The 23,049-nt window shown below is 38.0% G+C and overlaps 4 protein-coding genes and 2 long non-coding RNA genes across 6 annotated transcripts in view; 5 read left to right on the forward strand and 1 right to left on the reverse strand.

Moving 5' to 3' along the window:
• Nucleotides 1-366: 366 nt before the first annotated feature.
• Nucleotides 367-1,250, forward strand: LOC135792501 (uncharacterized). The gene is made up of 2 exons (XR_010548354.1): nt 367-928; nt 997-1,250. It is a non-coding gene; the product is annotated as an uncharacterized lncRNA (long non-coding RNA).
• A 5,572-nt stretch (nt 1,251-6,822) lies between these two features.
• On the forward strand, nt 6,823-8,593 carry SrpRalpha (signal recognition particle receptor alpha; the record flags this gene model as incomplete). The annotated part of the gene is given in 9 exon segments (XM_065302767.1): nt 6,823-7,221; nt 7,286-7,352; nt 7,355-7,514; nt 7,570-7,675; nt 7,678-7,871; nt 7,873-8,329; nt 8,376-8,410; nt 8,412-8,540; nt 8,542-8,593. Coding segments are annotated over 9 exon segments (1,599 nt in total), but the record flags the coding sequence as incomplete, so codon positions are not given.
• Nucleotides 8,594-8,939: 346 nt separating this feature from the next.
• Nucleotides 8,940-9,737, reverse strand: Brms1 (breast cancer metastasis-suppressor 1-like protein). The gene is given in 3 exon segments (XM_070994247.1): nt 8,940-9,199; nt 9,202-9,472; nt 9,474-9,737. Coding segments are annotated over 3 exon segments (795 nt in total).
• Nucleotides 9,738-12,875: 3,138 nt separating this feature from the next.
• Nucleotides 12,876-13,462, forward strand: LOC135792399 (uncharacterized). The gene is made up of 2 exons (XR_010548303.1): nt 12,876-12,974; nt 13,025-13,462. It is a non-coding gene; the product is annotated as an uncharacterized lncRNA (long non-coding RNA).
• A 2,071-nt stretch (nt 13,463-15,533) lies between these two features.
• On the forward strand, nt 15,534-20,271 carry stnA (stoned A). Its single transcript, XM_065302768.1, is given in 9 exon segments — nt 15,534-15,555; nt 15,859-16,218; nt 17,723-17,961; nt 17,963-18,090; nt 18,092-18,216; nt 18,273-18,447; nt 18,449-18,531; nt 18,593-19,908; nt 19,911-20,271. Coding segments are annotated over 9 exon segments (2,676 nt in total). The 3' UTR covers nt 20,139-20,271.
• stnB (stoned B) overlaps nt 20,248-23,049 on the forward strand; it is an 81,110-nt gene continuing 78,308 nt past the window's right edge. Inside the window, 6 exon segments of the mRNA XM_065302769.1 lie at nt 20,248-21,515; nt 21,577-21,725; nt 21,784-22,105; nt 22,171-22,680; nt 22,737-22,801; nt 22,803-23,040. Of these exon segments, the coding sequence (XP_065158841.1) occupies nt 20,390-21,515; nt 21,577-21,725; nt 21,784-22,105; nt 22,171-22,680; nt 22,737-22,801; nt 22,803-23,040 (2,410 nt within the window). The 5' untranslated portion in view covers nt 20,248-20,389.

The following is a 23,049-nucleotide window of genomic DNA, read 5'->3' on the forward strand; positions in this document are numbered from 1 at the left end:
AAGTACCTTCATAAATCTAAATTTTGTTGTGGGTGAGAAATGGTACAACCGACCTCAGACCTCAGGACGGTTGTACCAGGGGTGGGGTCGATCGTACCATACAGAAATAAAACTTATTTATTACAATAAACGTATTTATTACAATAAAGAAAACACTTTTAAAATTATACTTAAATGTCCTGCTATGTGTGCAACAATAAAATTAGTTGGAATCACAATTATTGCATACGTAGCTGGGTTCTCCGTCAATGCATTGCTCATGAGCCCAGTTCTTACACTCAATATACACTCATAGGCATTGATATAAGCGCTATCATCATGTTGGCCTTTTCCTGTTTTGCGACTACGTACTCGTGGCATCTAATATAAAGCAATCGTTTTACGTTTAGAAAGAAAAAGAAATTTTACTTTAAAATAATACAAGGCATGGGGTCGTTTATACCGGTACAACTGTCCCCATATTATTTGGTACAACCGTCCCCATGTGGACATTTTCCAAATTATATTTAATTATAAAAAAAATAATAGGGATACAAGAATTTGATTAACATACCTTTATTCTTCAAAAACCATTCATTTTCAATAAACACACACGTATAATATAACACGCAAGACAAGATTTAAAAACTAAAAACAATTTATAATCAAATATTTACTTTTGATCTCAAAAAATCAAAAAAACGTCCTACACGCGTGTAACTGGCTTTGTGTGACTCAACTTACAACTTACATACTTCAACTTGTATGCGGCTATCACTCCTTGAACGCATAGGGCTGTGCTCAACTGTTCACGAGATATTTGCATTGGTACTACCGTCCCCCTGGTACTACCGTACCCAGTCTACCCTACTGGTGGAGGAGTCCGTATTGAGGATTATGTTTTAATTACTGAAGATGGATGTGTCAACTGGACTTAAGTTCCAAGAACGTATGTTATATTTTGGCAATTTATAATATTTTATATTTTACTATTCTGTTATTCATTCTGGTTTATAGTGTACCAGAAATTGAAGATTGGATTGCCGGTGTTGATGATGATTCCAAACACGATTGAATGAATTTACAACATCTTGAAGCTGTTATTGTTATCATTTTTGTTTATTTTGTTAAAAGTTATAGAAAAAGAATTATATAATTGCATATTATTATCCTGTTTTCTTGCTTGTATTGTTGAAAATGCTGTATACATTAAGAAATTGTGTTTGTGATTTTGTATATTCTACATGTTTGAATAAAAAGGTAGTTTTATATTTTGACTATAAATTTATGGTTTTATTTGTTCCAAACGGAGAACTTAGCTCGCAACACGCTACTCCTTTATTTTAATCCATATAAATCCCTTAATCTTTATTGGAAATGCCACTGCTAAGTATGCCAAATAGTTCAAAATTAATTTTTATATTGTATCAATATTAATTTAAAATGGCTACTAGTGTCATCTATCCACGAGTAACTAAAACTACGCTGCTATTCAAGATTGTTGAGATCTGTGCAGCCTACTGCACTTTCATAAGTGATCCTACTATTCAAAAGAATTTTGTGTATAATTTCACTGGAATTTCAATGACAACATTTTTGTGCCATTTTTTTTGTTTTTCAATAAGGATGCCATCTTGTCCAGAATTCTTCAAGGACCGCGAATATGTGTTACTTTTTTTTCTAGCCCTTCTAGTTGTCGAGATAATTACCATTTAATCTTCATAAATTAGACGATTCCGACGGGATACATCGTATGAGCTGAGTATTCGTAAATAGGGCCTAAACGGTTAATGCTAAAATTTATTAGCTGAAATGATGTAGAATTAAATTATATATCAGTAGCCTTCAACAGAATTTTCTTTCAGGGTTCAACTTTACCTCATCGAGTAAAGAAGCCTTGCTCTTTTTATATCAAAATTTTTTTAAAAATTTTTGTGCCCATTTCTCTCATTTTGAGAAAATATGCCATCTGTCTAGAATTTCGCGATCAAGAATATGTAGTTATATTCCCAGTTTCGGTTGTCGAGATAATTACTAATTTATGAAGATTAAATGGTAATCATCTCGACAACTAAAAGGGCTAGAATAAAAATAATCATATATTCTGATCCCAGAAGAATTCTGACAAGATGGCATCATTATTGAAAACGACAAAACGGCACAAAAAATTTTGAAGAAAAAGATTTTGTTATAAAAAGGCAAGATTTCTTTTTATGTTGAAATTAAAGTTGAAATTTTAAATTCTGTTTCGGATTATGATTGATAATTTAATTCTACATCGATTATTTTAGTAACTTTTTTGGTTTATGCCAACCGTTTAGCCCTCTATTTGGTAATTTTATCGATAATTAGAATATCTGACATAAAAAGAAAAATGTTTTGGTCTTTTATGACGAACCTTTTCAGTAAATTCAGGTTCTGTATCAATTGAAATTATTAAATTCGCTTTCGGACTTGAAAGTAGGATTAAACCAGAATCGGAAACTAGTAACACACTTTATAGATTAAGGCCCTATTACATGTAAAATACAAATTCTTTTTAATTAAAATTAAATACAGCCTAAAACAGTCAATGTTAAGAAAAATAATTACAAATAGTCGATATAGAAGTTTAGTTTACAAAATTCGGAAACAGAATCTAAAATTCCCACATACAGAAGCTGCACTTGCTGATAAATGAATTTTAAACATTAATTTAATCCGTTGATATTACCAAGTTGAAATTATATCAGTTCTTACACTTTCGCGATCCGAATACCAAAAGTCGGTTTGAATTGTCGAGTTCAATTGTGTCAATTTTGCCCTCAGAGTCGACAAAAATAATGATTGAATATCTGAGAGCAGAAAAGCTGAGGAGGTTGATAAAGTTTCGCGGCAACTAGTAAATGTGCTGCCTCTAGTGGCGACGGAATAAAGCTCAAAACTTTCAATAGTTTTAGTTTCCAATAAACAGATGTGGCGCTAGCATGCACCCTTTTAAAAAATAAATGGTTTAAGGATCGTTTAATATGTAATCGGGCTGAAATAACAGAACAAATTAAAAATCAGAAATACCAAAGTAAAATATTATTTATTGTCACACGTGTATAAATATTAAAGTACATTTGTGTAAATAACGCCAAAAGTTATTTACATAATAATAAAGAAATTAAAATATAAACAATATGATGCAAGAAATGGTCCCTTCAGCTGACAAGTCAGACTCAGTAAAACCCTAAATCATCAATAATTAGTTCTTCAAACATAAAATGCAATTTTGGGGTCAATTTGTGAAATAATCACAACAGTTCTTTGAGAATGATAAAAAATTTAATACTTACAATCTGGATGCAAAAATGGTCCTTCTACGCATGAATCTAGGTGCAGAATCTCTAAAACCATCAAAAATTAGTAATTTGAAATATAAAATGCAATTTTAAAGTCACCTGGTGAAATAATCACAAAAAGCACAGAAAATGATAAAGAATACATTGACGACACTAGAGAATGATAAAGAAATTCTAATACTTACAATCTGATGTAAAAATGGTCCTTCACGATGTCAGACTCAGGTGCAAAACTCCTAAAATCATCACACAATTAGTTCTTCAAACATAAAAATGCACTTTGGGTCAATTTGTAAATAATCACAACAGTTCTTTGAGAATGATAAAGAAATTTAATTTACAATCTGATGCAAAAATGGTCCCTTCTGCATGATGTGGAGTTCAGGTAAACTCAAACCATCAAAAATTAGTAATTTGAACATAAAAATGCAATTTTGGAAGTCAATTTCCAGAAGAATCACAAAGTTATTTAGTGTCGATAAAGAAACTAATACTCAGCCATGATGCAAGAATGGTCCCTTCTACGATGTCAGACTCAGGTGCAAAATCCCCAAAACCATCAAAAAATAGTCCTCTCAAAACATAAAATGCAATTTTAGGGGTCAATTGCAGGTAATCACAAAAATTATTTAGGAAAATGATAAAGAAATTTAATACTTAAGCAATCTGATGCCAGAATGGTCCTTCTACGATGTCAGACTCAGGTGCAAAACCCCTAAAACCATCACAAAAATTAGTCCCTTCGAACACATGAAATGCAATTTGGGGTCAATATTTGAGATAATCACAAAAGTTATTTAGAAAATGATAAAGAAACTTACCACTTACACCCGATGCAAAATGGTCCTTCTATGACAAGCCTCAGACTCAGGTGCAAAACTTTCAAAACCAGCAAAAATTGGGTCCTTCAAACATAAAATGCAATTTTTGGGGGTCAATTCTGTGAGGTAATCTCAGTCATTTAGGAAAAATGATAAAGAAATTCTAATAATTTACAATATGATGCAAGAATGGTCCTTCTACGATGTCAATCCAGGTGCAAAACTCTCTAAAACCACTAAAATTAGTCCTTCAAACATAAAATGCAATTTTAAAGTAATTTGTGAGGATAAATTCAAAAGTATTTAGTAAGTATAAAAGAAATTAATTACTTACAATATGATGTCAAATGGCCCCTTCTAATGATCCTCAGACCCAGGAGCAAAACTCCTTAAAACTTCATGAAAAAAAAAATTAAATCTCGGAACATAAAAATACAATTTCTTAGTTAATTTGTGAAATAATTACAAATGTTATTTTAAAACTATAAAAAAATTTGATACAAAAATCACATATGAAATGGTATTTCTACGATATCAGACTCATAGGTGCAAAATCCCTAAAACCACCAAAAATTAGTCCCTTCAAACATAAAATGCAATTTGGGGGCAATTTGTGAGATAATCAAGCAAAAAGTTATTTAGAAGAATGATAAAGAAATTTAATACTTACAATTCACTGTAAGAATGGTCCTTCTACGATAAGCCAGGCTCAAGGCAAAATCCCCTGCACTCCACGCAAGACCGTCCCTTTGGTCTCCCTTTCGTTGATATCGCAGCGAAGCCGGTGATATCACAACGAATGTCATCGAATGTCTCGTTTGTACGTTCCACTGCAGTATGTATTAATGGATATTTTACGCTCCAAGTTCTAAAATTAAATAAAAATTAATCATAATAGAAGTGGAAAAGTTTACAAGTATGATAGTGTAATAAAAAGACATGTTGAGCTTAGTTAACTACCGCATAAAAATAAATAGAATTAACCCACACAACTTACAATTTCAGCAAAAAAAATTAATGAATTCTGTACTATATCTATTTTTTGCAGTGAGCACGTAGATGACTGGAAAATGGATAAGGTGGACACTTCAAATGATAACCGGGTTAGAAGACGATTCTCGAACGTATATTTAACGCAGATTGCTCTAAATGTTAAATTATACCGGCGAACGTCGCATCACACTAACACAACACTAAATAAGACAAACTGAAAATAAATTGCAGTCTAAAATAAATTTTAAAAATGAGCTGTACCATCTATTGATGAACAGAAATAGCTGACAATGAAGAAGAAGCCGCATTCTGACTTAACATTGTTAGCGCCATCTAGTGACGGGTGCTAAAATCACCTACTTGTTTGATAGAAAAACTGTAATTGTGTACAGCATTTCTTCCGGACCTGTCATTTCTCTGTGGCTTAATGGGATTGACAAACGCGACAAATTTAATTCAATTTTCATTTATCTTCTTCGCTGAATACGTAAACCATATTTATATTTATTAAAGATTTATACGTGAATTGTATTACAGCTTATTTTGAGTAAACATGTTTTCGAGAGCATCGACAGAAGGCGCACACGGCCCCGTATTCAACAATCAACCGGCAGGCATACACACAAAAAATGCTTCAAAACAATCAACTTTAGAGTGCCTTTATCAGCACTTTCGTCTGATTTCGTGAAAAACTATCGCTGCCCAAATATGCAAGTAAAACCAGGCCCGGCAAAACGGTTCTCGAGATATTTAACCACCTCCGCCGCCTGCAGTACTGGGACTACGGGGGTCCATTTTAAAGATACATTATCGGTTATCGGGATATTGGGCAATTTCTTATTAGACTTATTAGACAGGATTTTCGCCACCCTGCGTGATGAATATTCAGATTTGTGACACGACGAACCCCATAACTTATATCACAGAACCATCCTGAGATACGAGGTGACCTAAAAATTCAAATGCCAGCCTGATACAAAAACGTGAAGTGAATATCTCCCAACAATATACCGACAAAACAATTTATAAGAATGGCTGTGCTCCCGCGAACGCAGAAGTGAATATTTTACAGCTTTAGGACATGTTACACCCCACTCAGGGACGAGACCGTACCTGTGGGATTTCACCTGTGCGTAGATGAACGTTCGAAACGACAACGCGAAGTCACGACGAAGCTGATAATGGCTGTAATCGCACACCCGACCCAGACTAGACTAGGAGTTAGCACGCGGCCTGCGATTCAAATATTGTTGCAATTTCTAAATACAGATGACACTCTGGTCAGGCAACCAAACCAAGGCTAATCCTCGACGCGACTTCGACACGTATGAAATGTGCTCACGCGCCTTGCTAGGTCAAACGTGTGAAACGTCATGTTGGATGTCGCTGTGTGTGTGACGAAAAGCAAAAACACGCAGTAGTGAAATTACAAACCACTAAGCTAAACGTGACGTGCAAAACTGCAAATATGTTGGATTTGTTTTCCATCTTCAGCAAAGAACGTCCTCGCAGCCCCCAGCTTCGCCGCAAAGCACTATTGTTTTCTTTATCACACAACAATTGCTTTTAGTTCAGTTGTTCGTGAGTTGCATTTGCAGTTTACATTACAAACTGTCGCATTCTGTTAGCTCAACATCTTGATTAAGACTTATAAGGTTCATGCTTCCCATTTTTCTTCCATTACTTGACAGTCATTTTAATGTCTTGCACATCTGTTGATTCTGTTTCAGGAGCGAAGTGGCAGTAATACATTTGAACACAATGGCCTGCAGCTTCAGTACAAACTGGACAATGAGTTTGAGCTGGTGTTTGTGGTGGCATATCAAAAAATACTACAACTCTCCTATGTGGACAAGTTTCTTACTGATATACACTTAGAGTTTCGTGATAAATACAAAAATGATCTGGCTGATGAAGGAGAGTCGCGATTTGACGCGCATTGGTAACTCCTATGGCTTAGAAATGAAGCGCATCTCATGCCAAAAGTCCCCAAACAGATGAAGTCTTTTCAGGAGAGTGTGAAGAGTAAGAAGACTGTTGCATCCATCATTGAGCGCAAGGGCGATGATAAAAATAAGAAAAAAGAAGTTAATTTTATGATAGTAGGGCGAAAACTTATACTATCCAATTACTTGAATTCAATTGTAAAATTTTATAGCAAATAAGAATATCTCACCAAAGTCTTCACCTGGGGTGGAGACAGAGAACGGATTTCAACATAGTGTCATCATGGCGTGTCAGGCAACAAAAGTCCAAAGCCCATGAGTCCAAGCGAGAAAGCAGGCAAAAAGCCGCGCGTTTGGGAATTGGGCGGCACTACTAAAGATCTTGAAAACTTGGAAAGAACCACCGGCAAACCAGAGGACATGAAGAGTCATTTCACTGCTGATGAAGAGTGTACCGTACAAAATCTGTTAAGCGGCAAATATTATTTTATACCTTAATTTTGTGATCGTGGGTAAAATGGCGGGTGTCATAAAAAGATTACTGAAGGAATCCTCGAGGAAGAAGGCTGAAGATGATGCCCACAAAGACTTCAAAGTAAAGAAACGTAAACAAATACGTGTGCATCATCCTCACGCGGTATGTTCTCACTATTCAAGGGACTCGTCGGTTCAAAAAACCTAACACGTGCCGACATGCAGTCTGTATTGGACAAGATGAAGGATCATCTCATCGCCAAAAACGTTGCCTCCGACATCGCTGAAAAGCGTTGCGCGAACTGGCCGCCGTCAACCGAGGGTCGAGTGCTGGAACTTTGACAGCGTGGTATGAACACCGTCAAGCTTCACACTCACCGGAAAGTTTGCGTAAATCCTAAGCCCCAAACGCCGCGTGGATATTCTACGTGATTGCATGGAAGCTCAGAAACAATCACGGCCGTATGTTATGACCTTCTGCGGTGTGAACGGCGTGGGCAAAAGTACAAATCTTGCGAAGATCTGCTTTTGGCTGATTGAAAACGATATGCGGAGTGCTAATCGTCGCGCATACCTTCCGCTGGAAGTTGAGCAGCTACTTAACTTGCTATGAAGCATCTCACGTTTACATCCACTAACGCCAGCGGTGAAGAACGGATGGTACAGCCATGTGAGAAGGCTATGGTAAAGACGCCGTAGCTAAGCGGGTGCTTTCATTCGATTTGCCAGAGACTCGAAGATCGACATTGTTCTAGTTGATACAGCTGGTCGCATGCAGGTAAATAATAAAATATTAAAAATCATATTAAACAAAAATTTTTGTTTTTATACGAAACCTGATGAGAGCACTAACCAAACTGGAGTAAATGAACCTTGACGCTGCTGGCGAAGCTTCCAGCTGGAAATGAAGCAGTCGATCAACTTGTCAAGTTCAATCAGGCTATGGCTGACTATTCGTCCAGCAGTAATCCACATATCATTGATGGTATTGTGTTGACTAAGCGACACCAATGACGATAAGGCGTATTTCTCTCTCAAAATATTAATTTTATAACTTCTTGCGCGCAATTTAAATTCACATTTTTAGGTTGGAGTGTTTCATTGATGACTTTTTGCTATAATCACCGGCCGCCAACCTATTTTGCCGGCAATCAGCCCAAACCTACACCGGATTTAGAAATTCTGAACGAAAGCCGTCGTTCATGCGCTAATGAAGTAATGTCTTGTGTCTTTTCCCTTAGTGTTTTAAATTATTATGTTTATTGCTGATGATTATGATGAACTTAACAAATTGATCTTATCTTACACTTTATTTGGTGCTGGCAAACATGTTTTTCTTTCGCCGTAAATCGGCCTTTGTTATATTATATAAAGAAAAGTCAAATAATAAATATGTACAGTTATAAATCACTCCTTTTAGATCTCCCGTTTATAGTAACAAATGTATTCTGATGTCGTTTCGTTCTTTCAGGCCTTCTAATAGTCTGTCCAGTTCTAATTATATCCTGTAAGTATTAAACAATATAAGGCTCCACTACAGTAACAGCTTTCTTCCTAGATCTGATCTTTGATCTTGTCCCCATTCCTCACCTAACTAATTTACATTGCGTCTGTCCTTCTTCCAGTCGGCAACCTTCGATTAATTCTTCTTCTTTCATAGTAATAATCCTGCCGCCCGTGTTCGCGCAGCTGCCTGCTCTCTGATTGATTTGAACTTATGCTCTATGTTTGCATTACGCAGTTCGCGAAGAATACCGGCTACTTCATTGCGTATTCTCATATTTTCTTTTAGTTCAGCTAGTGGCGCGAGATATTACTGCGAGCGTTCATTTCTGATCTCTTCCAGTTGGAATTGAATCTGTGCAATGCGCTCACGGTAGAGTTGTTCGCGGAGGACTTGAAATTGACCTTCGAGATCTGGCTCTTCTTCGTGATTGTCCGCATTCAGTTCGTCGATCGGGATTTTCGTCCATCTCCGGAGCTACTTCGACTTCATCGCCATCGCTGGAGTCACGACCAGCGTCGTTTTCTCGAGATGTATTCGAGCGGTCTGAATCACCACCGGAGAGTTCACCATCGGACTCTTCGGCTGCCGGTGGCGGGTTTTGGAGTTTTATAGGTGCTTGCTGTGCGATCGCACTTTCGAACGTGTTCAAAGCGGTAGGCCTGAATAGCCTTTGTGCAAGGCTTGCTTTCATCGTTTTATATGACAAATAACAAACACCACAAACATCATTAACCTATTTACAAGCGTAATCATCATACCACAGTTGGTTCACAATGAATTCATATAATAGAATGAATTCGTTCCAAGCGCCGTCTCGTGACAATTTTGTTAGTGAATGAAATAGTGTGGTTACGGTTGCCTAAAGTAAATTTAGGATATAGATTTAACTTTACATTTTTTACGTTTTATGTTAAATGTACAAATACGAATATTGGATTGGTTTTAAATAATTTTTAATTGCTTTTTTATTTGCGTGTAGTAATTTAATTAGTCTAAATATGTCAATTTGCGTTTTGTTCAATTTTTACGATCCATCCAAAATTAATTTACACTAGTGCAACTTTAATTTGTTTGTTTTAAACAAATTATGTAGATTTATTGCAAATTTTGCTGATTAAGTTAGCCTGCGCCATTGCGTATTTGTGGTTTATATACTGTTTGCATAATACATGCCTCCGGTACTGCAGTCCGCGGCTTATCTTGTAAAAACAAGTTACTTTTACTGAAAAAACATGGATATTTTGAAAACAGATAATTTTAAAATAGGCGTAAATAACGAATAACTACCTTTTCGTAAGTACCCTTGTTAAATAAAAGATGTTACTTCAAACAAATTTCTAACTAATTTTTAAAAAAAGTGATTTGCAAAACCAATTTTACGGCACTCAGTTTTGGCATTTTGAAGCGTTGATGTATATCTTTTCTATTTAGTAAAGGCTTAAGCCTGTTATACATAAAACTAAAGTAAATGAAAATATTCGGTATTAAAGAAAAATAAATTCTCTCTCATATGAAAATCGTGACATTATAATATTGCAATTCATAATCACGTTAAAAATACAATATTGTACTATTGAAAACATGAATAACGAAAACAAAATCAAATATGTTATGAAGCACTAATGTACTAATCAGAACGTATTGTTTTCCACACAATTTTTAAAAACTAGAGCACTGCCTTCAATGATATTTTCTAGCAAATATTTTTTTCAGTAAAACTCAATGCAAAATTGATAAGCAAAAAAGTAACATTTTGTCATTATCATTTTTAAACATAAATTTGTATGCCAAAACAAAATAGATAAAAAAATGTAGGTAGCGCAATATATTTTGTTTTTTCGCGTTTTTTTGTTTATCGGAATTTATAAATTTGTATTTTGATAATTTAATTAGTCTACAACTTTGAATGCGCGTCAATTCACCCACAAAGAAATAAACAAAATAAGATAGTGTGCTCGTTATCAATATTTTTAAATTCGCAATTTAATCTATTTTACTTTTAATCTATTCACTGCAATAATACAATTGTAAATTGTAAAATTGTAAATTTTAACCGCTAACGAAACGAAATAAGCCACGAACATCGTTACTATACTACTCGTAACACAGAGACATCGGAAAATTCAAATTACAATGAAAATATCATTTGCACCATCAATTTAATTTTGTTTCAATCTTGCATTCACAATAATAACACAATAACAACGAATTAACAAGTCTAAGAACTATACACATCGAAATATGCTAGATTCAGCATTGTGCTCAACCACTCGATGAGTCCGCGTATCACACTGCCCGCCAGTTGTTCACCGGCTGACAGTATGTTAAGGGTGAACTCGCGGATAGAACCGCAACATATGTCAGTCAAAACAATCAGGCCGTATTCTCCAACCAGACCAAGATACAACAGAGCCGGCAAGGCGCCCAGTGTACTCGCAATAGCAACTCCAACATTTCCCAGAGAACTGCCAAAAACTCAAAGGTGGAGTTAGAGCAGTTTCATAGTCACCTTCTCCTTGGGCGATCGCAGAAGCCACACAAGAGAAAAAGTTACCAAGAGTACAATAAATTTCGCCTGCTAATATTTTATAATAAAAAAATAATAATATTAAAAGTAAAATTTTTAAACTTAAAATATATATGTACCATGGTTGGTTGTGCTTGTTGTTGTTGCTTGAAGAGTGCAAAGTAGAGACCGACCGAAATTTCGGTTTCGGCCAGTTTCGGCCAAGAATTCGAGTTTCGGCTTCAGTTTCGGTTTCGTAAATGGCGAAACTTTCGGCCACGCACCGAAACTCACTTTTCGTGGTGTCGTGCGTCGCTCGGCTAACTTCGCGGCTAATGGCGATGGGTACTTGCCATCTTGGTTAGCTCATATTAATACTATATTGAAATATCGTCATCGTCAATAATCGTCGAAATTTCGGTTTCGGTTTCGGTTTCGGCTAAAATCCAGTTTCGGTCGGACTCTAGTGCAAAGTTAAATGCGATGCCTCAATGACATCTATTCAGAGTTTGTATACAATTTTCGAAGATGTTGCAATTGAAAAACTTTAAAATTCAAACAATCAACTGTATATTTGTACAATGTTATCAAAAACTAAAAATATAACATGCAAACTAAAAAGTGTCTGCTGATAACACATTAGACATAGATTGCAATTTTTTTTATTGCAATTGCAACATCTTCAAAAATTGTTAGTATAAAAGTATTTCAAAATTAATTTTAAAAATATCATATTTTAAAGGCAAAATTCTTCGTAGTCTTGGCAATCATTACCCTGGCGTCTTCCGTTCGCGCTCAAGATGCAGCTAATGCCGGAAATAATGGCGGAGAGTTAGATCTCATAGTTGGTTTGGTTTCCTCCCTTGGTAACGCGGGCTTTGCTATTTGGCAACCGTTACCGGTCTTCCCAACTTGTTGTACCTTGCACTGATTGGTGAATCCGGCCTGGTCACAGTCATCGTCTACGGCGTCCTTACCTAATCACCAAAGATCATGTTGGGCGGTAACTGGTTCTTCTCCAACCAGTATCCGTATACTACGTATCGTATATGGACTCATTGAATTGGCAAATACTATATACCTTCTTTTATTAACCGAGTATTAATAATTGCATAATTGCAGTTAAATTGTTGCATTGTTATTGTTATCAAAAATGCAAAACTAATAAATGAAAAATATTAGAAATTTGCCTATTTTCTATTCATCATTGGCTGTGCAAATTTATTTCGATATATCCCTCGAGTAACACGATAACAATTTGTTATTTCAAACTAATATATGCGTTTAAAATTGCAAATGTATTCAGGCTTGATAAGAAGTGTGAATACATATCATTATTTGATTATATCCGGCTATAAAACCTGCCTGCTGCTAACACCTCACCTATTCTGTAGCTGGTTTCAAACGATACGCAACATAATGGTATGTACATCAATGTCGATTGCTTCAATAAATTAATAATTTGTTTACAGGCGAAATTCTTTGTCATCTTCGCCCTTTTGGTGGCCACAGTCTTGACTAATGATGCCTCAAGTAATAGCGGTTTAGGTGCATCATTAGGCGGCCTTGGCCAATCTCTTACTGGTGTGGGGCAAGGTGTATGGGGTATTTTAGCTGTCTTACCAATAGGATTATACGAGGGACTCATAGGCCCAAATGGTTTGCTTACATGGATCGTATTTGGTCTCACCGAATTGCTGAGAGTACTCTTAGGTTATTATGGTATTATTCAGATCTTCTTTACTGAATTCGGTTATGCATTGGCTACCCTTCTGGGTAACGTTATCAACGGCGTGCTCGTGCTTGTTAGTACTTTGTTGGGCATGTCTTCAGGTACTGCTTAGGCAGATGATTCAAATGTTATTTTACAAATATATGTATTAATAAAGACTATTGCTATTGAATTTAAACTATGAATTATTATTACAAAGTTTACCAAATCCTAGTTGAATTAAATTATTAAGAGATGTCTGTAATTAACAGTTTTTTGCCATCTAAACTTAAGTTGTACCTTGGACTTATACTTGGATTGGTGAATACGACTTAGTTACCATTATTGTCTACGGCATCAACTAATTTACTAATTCCTTGCAAAATTACAAAAAATTATCACAAATATTAATATATAATATTGTGCAGGGCAAGAATTGTTAAAACCAGAGTGTTACCAAAACTCTAATACAATTAAAAAAATTTTTTTTTTAATTTAGGCAGATTTCATTATTCCAATGTTAGGAAACCGAGAAAATTAATTTTTTTTTTGTTAATCATACATGAAATATATGTAAAAACATCTGTAAACATTTCTTCATCATAATTTGTGATATATTTTACATTAATATCAAATAAAAACCATGTTTTCTTGATAACTTGGACTGATAACTTCTTGTTCTCATTCCCAAAAGTCATAACGCCTAAAACGCTGAATTAACCTAAAATTTTCCTAAAAAACTTATCAAAACTACAACATAACCAATTTAATAAACCCAACGGTAACTTTTTTTTTAAATATGTCCTTGAACAATCGCTGAATAGTTTAAGATATGAATAAAATCCTATAATGAGAATTCATATCTAACAAGATACCAGTATAGATACATATCATTATATCCGGATATAAATGTGGTGCAGACCCAAAACTTCAACATTCTATTCCTCGTGCCCAAACGATACATAGAACCACTCTGAAAATATGGTAAGCACACTTGTCGTAAATAGTACCTGCTACTAATTTAATTAATAAATTAGTTGAGATATCTAATAACCTAATACTATTTGCTGTTTGTTACAGGTTAAATTGCTCGCCATCTTGGTCACTTTGACCGTTGTGTCAGTTGTCCTTGCTGATGACACAGCCGGAAATGGAAACTCGGCAATGCAAGTTGTCAATGGACTTCAAAATGTTGCCACAAATATTTTTGCTGTTCTGCGTGTCATTCCAGCTTTAATCTACGAGTCATTATTTAAGGAAAGGGCCTTGATTACTGATTTCATGCTGGATTCTCCTAGGCCTTAGCTATGTATGTCTCTTTTTACTGCTCGCTGGTATAACCAGGCTCTTTTCCGTTGATGGACTCTTTGGACAGCTTGGTACACTTCTTGGTGTCGTTCTTGTGGGAGTTACTAACTTGCTAGGATTCTTCTCATCCACGGCACAATATGGAAACACTACTTCCTAGATTGATTCTTGAGACGTTTACAATTATAATTATAATAAAAATTCTGAACATTTGAGTAAAAATATGTTTTTAAATAATTTCACGCCTTCCTAAAATTTTACGAAAGAAAAAAAAGCACGAAATATCTTTATAAATACAATTTAAAATTAATTCGTACCTCTTTCTTTACTTAATACTTATTATTTCTTTCTAAATGTGGACAATTGGAGATTATTATCTTCATTTGGTGATAAGAATGGTGATATTCAATAAATCATCTAAATTTTAATTTGTTGAGTTAATATTTACGTAACATAATTTAAAAGTCTATTGCGAAGAATTTTTAATATTTTTATATGTTTGTTTGTTACGCTTTCACGCAAAAATTACCAACCGATCTTCATTAAAATTTTGTACAGATATTGTTAAGAATCTAGCAAAGAACATTGGACACTGTTTTTGTTAAGAAAATAACAATATTTTTTTCTAAAAGCAAAAAATTATATATACCCAAAATAGAAACAAAATAAAATAAAATTTTCAATTTTAAGATGAAAACTAAAAGTTATAATAAAAATGTGACACAAACCATAAATTGCTTTTTAATTAAAAACTACGTTGATGGAGTCGCGGAAGCAGAATTGAACCCAGAGTAAAAATTTTGGAAATATTAAAACTCAATTATTATGCAGTACGAATAATCACCAAATAGTTTAAACAAAATCTCAACTTGAATCGAACTTTTGAAGATTTTTTAAGCCATCATACAATTGTATGTTAAAAAGTTTCGTAATGTAAAGTGCATTACGAATAATTGGCCAATATGTATAAATTCAACAAACCTTGTATAGATATAATTTGTTTTTCAAGCTTCGCAATCTTTCTAATCATGCAGTGTTTAAAATTGCAAATTTATTCAATTTTCGTACTAGATAAGAATATGGAACTTGTTTTTCAAATTTATTTATCAATACCCCATATATCATTGGTTGTTTTCGGTATAAAAACTGCGGTAATAATTGTCGTGTTCAAATCTTATTCTACTTTTTGTAGTCTCAAGTAGCAAGTACATCACCCTTTCTAAAATGGTGTACGTCTGAACCTATAAAAAAATACACGCGTTTACCATTTCTGATTTATTTCTACAGTAAGTGCAAAATTCGTACCTGGCCCGTTTACTTTGGCCCTTGTGGCAACAGGCTTCGCTGATGATACCGCCGGCGGATCCGGCCTTGGAGGTGCGGTAACCGGAGTAACCACTGGCTTATGGAATACCTTGACCAATCTTGGTAACTCCCTCTGGGCAGTTCCAGCAGTAGTCTACGGGTTACTCTTAGGCCCATATGGTATATTGACCTTAATTGTCCTAGGACTAAACTCTGTTGTTATTTTCCTGTTTGGCCCCAACGGAATTTTCAACATCTTCCTCACTGGTGTCGGCAATGCGCTCGGCCTTCTTCTCGGTAATACTTTGACTGGCGTGGGCACTTTACTTTACCAAATCATTGGTATGGGCGTAGAATCTTCTGCCCCTTCTTCATAAATTATAGTAAAGAATTATTTGACAACTAAACCAACTATAATGATAAATATATTGCAAATAAATTTTAATCAATGAAACTATTTTTTCTTTTACTATTTTTTCCTTTACACATTCAGAAAATATTCAGAACTTCAACTTGACACAAATAGGAGATGAAGATATTAGAAAAACACTCGTATATTTAGGTTCTCTTGGCCCCTCTCGCAGGCTAAACCATATAAACGAATATGTTACATTTTAGTGTCGTTTCCACACCTGGAAACACAAATGATGCCAAAGAAAGCTTCACTCAAAATATCCATAATCACTACCAAACTACTTTTCGTGTGATAAGCATAGATTAATTTATCCCAGTTTCCTGACATTTGACATTAAGATCCCGCTTAGACGCTATATCAAATATCCATGGTTCGGAAGGACATATGTTCCCTTTATCCCAAGTACAATCAATACTGGTTTGCCTCGGCATCGCGTCCTTAACCACCATATTACAGTCCCGCCGCAAAAGCTCCACCGCATCACCAAAACCAATAAATTATCTTGCAGTAAAATCCCAGGGCGGCTTCATTTGCATGTAATTCTGTTATCCGTGCATATCACGCAAATCACAAACAACCTGATCGGACAAAGGAATTGGTCACGAGACTATGAGGGGAAGTAAGTCCTAGCGTAAGTATCCCTCTGCAATACCAACAATTTATCAACCCTCTATCCTTAACCGATACCAGAAAATAACGACAAAGAACAAAATAACGCGAGAGAGAAGATTTTAAAAGAGATTGTTAATTCCATAATGATCTAAAGATGTCTGATCGGTGCTGAGCATGACGATGCAGCGAGGCGTGTAAAAGTGACGCGCGTCATGACGCGGATCAATATTTAAGTCGCGACGCTCGCACCGTGTGAGTCACGTCGACGGCGGCACAGTGAGCGCCCGCGTCGAGAGCGCGCTCCGTGGCTCTCGCGACACCACCAGTGCCGCACGGTATTGTTCGACTGCCTCCTGCCCGCCTGCACCACTTTCCAACCATCCTCGCCGGCAGCTCTAGGCGCCGCATACACCACCTCGTCGGAGGTAACCCACCCCCACCCGACGCGTCGCTGCGATGCAAATTTACTGCCGACAATCGAATATACCCGCACACGTTATCGATTTCGAACGTTGGAAGCAATGCCCGTTCGGTTTTGGCAAGAGCGCGCCTTTACACCTCGCAAAATGTGTGGAATCATCACTTTGAAGATATGCTAAACAAAACTCCGGTAAGGTCAGTACAAACCGTGAACGTCAGACGCGCAACTAGACGATTAGCAAATATTCCCTAGAATAATCAGCACTTTTTTTATATTTTATCTTAGATTTTCGTTTAAACAAAGTGATAACGCTGATTTAATTGATAAAGCTTACAGTCTCTACGCAACTTAGAATAGAATATGCCTTCGCTACCTGCCATGGGCCTGAAAAAGAAAAGGGCAAAGAAAACTAAGCGTAAGCGGACGACGAGCCTTCACGCCTGAGGAGCTTGAAGCCTATCGCCGGGAGCACGCGCAGCAGCAGCACGTTGAGGCGGACGAACCACCCGCGGCGCCGAACGTCGCCGTCGACAAACCATCCGGCAGCGGAGAGAACGAAGAGTGGCGCAAATTCCTCTCGCTCACCTCGGACGTCGACGTCGTCCTTAAAAGACCTGCGACGACCGTGACCGAACTGGAAGAGTTCCTCTTTCTATCAACGCGTTCCGCCACCTAGTGAGGTTCGCAAGCAGGAGGAGGAAAAAGAGGCAGAGGTACGTGCTGAGGAGGAAGCCAGAGAGAGGGAGAAACGGCTGTGCGGGATTACGTGTTGAGGCTGCAATCGTACAGGTATCCGAATCTGAGAGCGAGGAAGATGATGAAGATGATATCTTTGATACTGCGTACATCGATGCGGTAGCTGCAGGAGAAGTTAAACTTGCTTACATTCCAGGTATGATCAAAAAACCAAAATTTCAAAAAAAAATTTTTATAACTTAAAATATTTAGAATCACCAACTAACGAACCAGACGACGATATCTTCGACACCACATACGCTGAAAAGGCTATACTTGGTCCCAATACCGAAAGGAAAGGTAAAAAACTAGTCCCACTTGGATCTGCAGTTGAGATCCTCACTGGGCGCGTCCAGGCACCCAGTTGTGTATCCGTCAAGCGACCTACATGCTAGACGCCAGGTTTTCAAAGAACAGAATCTTCTATTAGGGAGTTTTGATGCGGATCAACCTCCTCCAGAAAGTACTCAAGGTAATAAATCTTCAATCCCATTGAAAACCTAGCTTCCTGTTTACTGATTCCTATATTTCAGCTGATACTCCACCGAAAGCCGCAAAACCAAGTTTACTTGACGACGACGCACCGGAAGATTTAGCGGCTGAGCCCATCGATCTTTCCAAGGTCATCGTAGCACCTGTTTGCGTTCCAGTTGAACAAGTTACCCAGAAATCTTCACCTGAAAAAGACCCTGGACAAGATATATTAGAAGAATTCGGTGTATTACAAAAAGTTGCCACACCCGAAGATGAAGATGATCAAGAATTTGCCCTTCTAGCGGCGGAAAGTCTATCAAAACCGAAACAAGTTGTTGTTTTGGAAACCCAGACAGCCCAGGTTCCAGCAGATAACTGGAACGCTTTTGGTCAAGAACAAGTGAAAGCAACTAGTGACGAAGAACCGTTGGACGACGATCCATTTGATACAACTTTCGATGAAAATATACTCCCGGGACAAGCGGAACTCAAACAGATTGAAAGGGAAATTCTTGAAAGTGGAGACGACTTGGACTTTAATCCACGTGCCGACGAAGTTTACTCTGAAATTATCAGACGGTCAAGTGTCAGTATCCAACTTACTAACCCAAGCGGAGATCGAGAATCACTGTCTTCATTGGACAGAGTCAACGAAAGTGAATTAAATTCATTGAAGACATCACATCGTGATCTCCTAGGTGGGTCCAATACTGATTTATCTCAATTGGGAGAAGCTATTCAACCGAAAGAAAACGCTGACGAAGACGACGACAATTTCGACTTTTCTGATCCATTTGATACTTCAGCCGTTGACGCAGTTGCTGCGCCTGGGTGCACAGAACTAAAATTCTTAGAAAGAGAACTCCTAGGTGAACAAGTTGTTCAACAAGTTGTAAAACCACCTGCACGGCCCGCACCGCCGGTTTTAGCAGCGACACTACCTATCGAAGACGACGACGACTTTGATCCAAGAGCATTCGATAACCCACAACCTTCCTTCAATCGGAAAGTCTCCTTTGACTTACCCTTGACGAAAACAGATTTATTAAGCGCCAACGAAGACGATTCGAAAGTTTCTAAACCACTAACACCTTATTACGTAAGAGAGAATTCAATACCAGAACAGGATCTAGATCCGTTTGATACTACTTTTGCTGAGAGTATTGCTCCTGGTCAAGCGGAATTGAAACAAATCGAAAGTGCACTACTAAATTCAGAAGTTTCTGTTTGTGACTTCAACCCAAGAGACGAGAAACAAATTGCAGTCGCTAAGGTTAAAGAAGAAATCGAACAGATTATACGGGCACCAAGAAAACCTTCGTTGCCGTTACAACCGGCAGCACAGATCGTAAACCACCCAGTCCGGAACCACTTGATTTATTAGGTCTTGACAACGACATAGGAGCAAAGGTTTTAACCCCTGCCGCACAAAACACAAGTTTTGAAGAGGATATCGATCCGTTCGATACCTCGATTGCCTGTAATATACTTCCGGGTCAAACGGAACTGCGTTTGTTAGAATCCGAACTGATAACAAACGCGCCTCCTGTGATTGTTCAAGCACCTATTAAGAGAAATTTAACCGATCCGGATTTTGATCCTTAGAGACGAACCTACCCAGCGGTGGAGTCAACCAAGTCAGCAAAATATTCTAGAAGCCGAGACTGGTCAATCAGACGTAAAATTATTGACTCCGCTTACTGGTAAAGTTAGCTTCGACGTTGGTTTTGAGGAAGACGACGATATTGATCCGTTTGATACGAGTATTGCCAATAACATTGCAACCGGGACCTTCGGAATTGAAGCCCTCGAATCGGAATTGATTTAAGCATCGTAAAGATAAACAGATAAGCACAATGGCGGCCAATCCTTTCCTGTTTACTGAGGATGAGTATGTCTCGCCGAACGCGGGCAACTCGAATCCGTTCCTCATGAGCGATGATTGCTTCCCAGACGCGGCAAGTAATCAATTCGGTATGAACGATAATCCCTTCTTGTCGCAAAGTGCAGCCACGATGGCGCCGGAGCAGGTGCAAGGAGGGGGAGCAACTAATCCGTTTGCTTTCGATCCAATGGATCTGGAACCCAGTGAGGCACAACCCGCGCAAACTGGGATGTTCGAACAACCGCATGCATTCGCTGCCAACACAGGGAATATATTTACGGAAGCAAGTCAAATGCAAGCGGACTTTTTAATCGATACCACTGCATCTATTCCGCAGAAACCCACAGATTTAGATTTAAAATATACAAATTCTGTGGCAACCGATGCGGAGGCCAATGGTTTGCAACCAAAGCGACCACCACCACCTAGACCACCACCATCAAAAGAAACACAGGACTTGTTTATGTCTGTTATGGGTGAGATGGATGCTGCTAGTAGTCATTTGCTTGACAGGATACCACCCACAAGGACACCAAGTCCCGTTTCCATGAGAGATTTGCATTCACCTAGTCCTACACCAGAACCACAATTTGGGGATCTTTTGGATGTGAGTGATGCCAAAACGGAGACAATTGGAGGGCATCAACCCACTTCCATTGTGCAAGATGACTTGTTGATGATGGGTGATGATTTTACCGAGAGTGCAACTGCAGCACCAGATATGTTGAGTCAACAACCTGCGATGCCACAACCATCCCAACCAACGCAGTATACTATGCCTGAAGTGGTTTCACCACCACAGCAGACTTTTATTCCACCACCGGTTAGACCTGCCATTCCACCACAGCCTGTTTTGCCTCCTCAACCGGTAATACCACCACAACCAGTAGTTCCATCGCAACCTGTTGTGCCACCAACTAGGCCAGCACCACCCAGTCGCCCAGTTCCGCCAAGACCTGCACCACCACAAAAACCACCTCCGCCCGTAATTGCTCAAACATTCCCAAGTCCCCCGCCGCAGCCGCCAGCAGCCGCTCCACCCCAAACCTCCAGCGCCTCATGTTACCGCGCCTCCACCAAAACCACCACCTCCGGTTGTACCACCCGCGCCCAAACAAGAAGATGACATCATGGATATGTTCGGTCAACTCCAAACAGCACCAAAATCAGCTGCTGATATAATGAATCTATACAAACCAGAACCAGCTGCTATTGACTTACTCTCTGATACTCTAGATGCTCCTCAACCTGATCCAGAATCAAGTGAGAGTAATTCGCGAAAGAGTTCTATTCCATCTGATACAACCGTTGTGCAAAACCCCTTGTAGCACACAATTGAACCAGTGGTGGATGCTCCTGTTGAAGTTGCTGATATTGCTGACGTACAAGTTTCCACCACAACAACCTGCAGACTTCCTATCGCCACAACAAGATATGCAGATGGACACCAGTGACAGTCAGAGCAAAGAATCTGTATCAAGCGCAACTTTTAATCCATTCGCAGCAGTTGAAGAGACAAGTCCAACAAACCCCAGTGTAATTCCTACACAGGACTTCTCCAATCAAGAGTTTGCTCCAATGGAAACCAATCAGAACTATCAAACGCCGACAATTTTAGATAATAGTTCCTATCAGGCCCCAATGGAGGTAGCCTATTCTTCATCCACGAATATATTCGCATCAAACAGTGACAGTTTTACCACAGCTGGTGCACAAATATCAGAAACTAATGTTTCGCCATACTCCCTGCAGTGGATAACCAGTTCAACTACAGGGGCCATTTTCGCAGAATTCAAATGCATTCGGAAATCAGCAGGATGACGCTTTTGATGCTTTCACTGCAAAATTTGAATCAGCAAAAGATGAAAATCGAAATGGAGGTGCTTTTGATGCGTTTGGAGGTAGTGGCGGTGGTGGTATTGACACTTGGGGTGCAGATGAACCAGGGGATGGATTTGGTTCGTCTGGTTTTGGTAATGAGGAAGCTTTTGATTCGTTCCTTGCAATGCAAGAACCCCCTTCAGTACCACAAAGCACTCCGTATAAAAATGAGCAAAGCTGGATCGTTGGATTCGGATGAAGAGAAAGACTTTACGGTGGTTATCCGCCCTAAAGGAGATGATAGTTTTGGTGGAGCTTGCCCAATCTTAGCACCTCCACCACCAGTGACTAACCAGGCCTATGCGGATCCATCAAGCATAAATCCATTTGATCAAAGTGAAACAGTCGCTCCGACTCAACCAGACTTTACTCTACCAATGGGTAAGATATCAATCAAAATATTAAACAGCAACCAAAATTAATCAATTGTATTCTAGGTGAAATGAAAAGGTCAGAATCAGGTGAAACTCCACCAACTCCTCTTTTCGATGAGGATACCTCCGTGTACACTCTTGGAACCCCTTCCCTACGATTGAATTTCGCACGCTGGGGAAGGTTGGGAGATGCAACTACGTCAACCAAACAAAAAGAAAATCACAGGTCAAAGATTCTGGAAGAAAATCTGGGTCAAACTTGCGTATCAACCTGATTGCGTGTTACTGCAACTGTTCAATCAACAAAATGATAAAGACCCATTCCAAGAACTACCGCTGCAAATCCAGCAATACGTAACTGAACGAAGTACAACAA

This window comes from Atheta coriaria, unplaced genomic scaffold (assembly GCF_025399875.1).
Source record: "Atheta coriaria isolate IRGN ID8LTWV9N9 unplaced genomic scaffold, Caltech_Dcor_3.1 hic_scaffold_5_pilon, whole genome shotgun sequence".
NCBI classification, from domain to species: domain Eukaryota; kingdom Metazoa; phylum Arthropoda; class Insecta; order Coleoptera; family Staphylinidae; genus Dalotia; species Dalotia coriaria.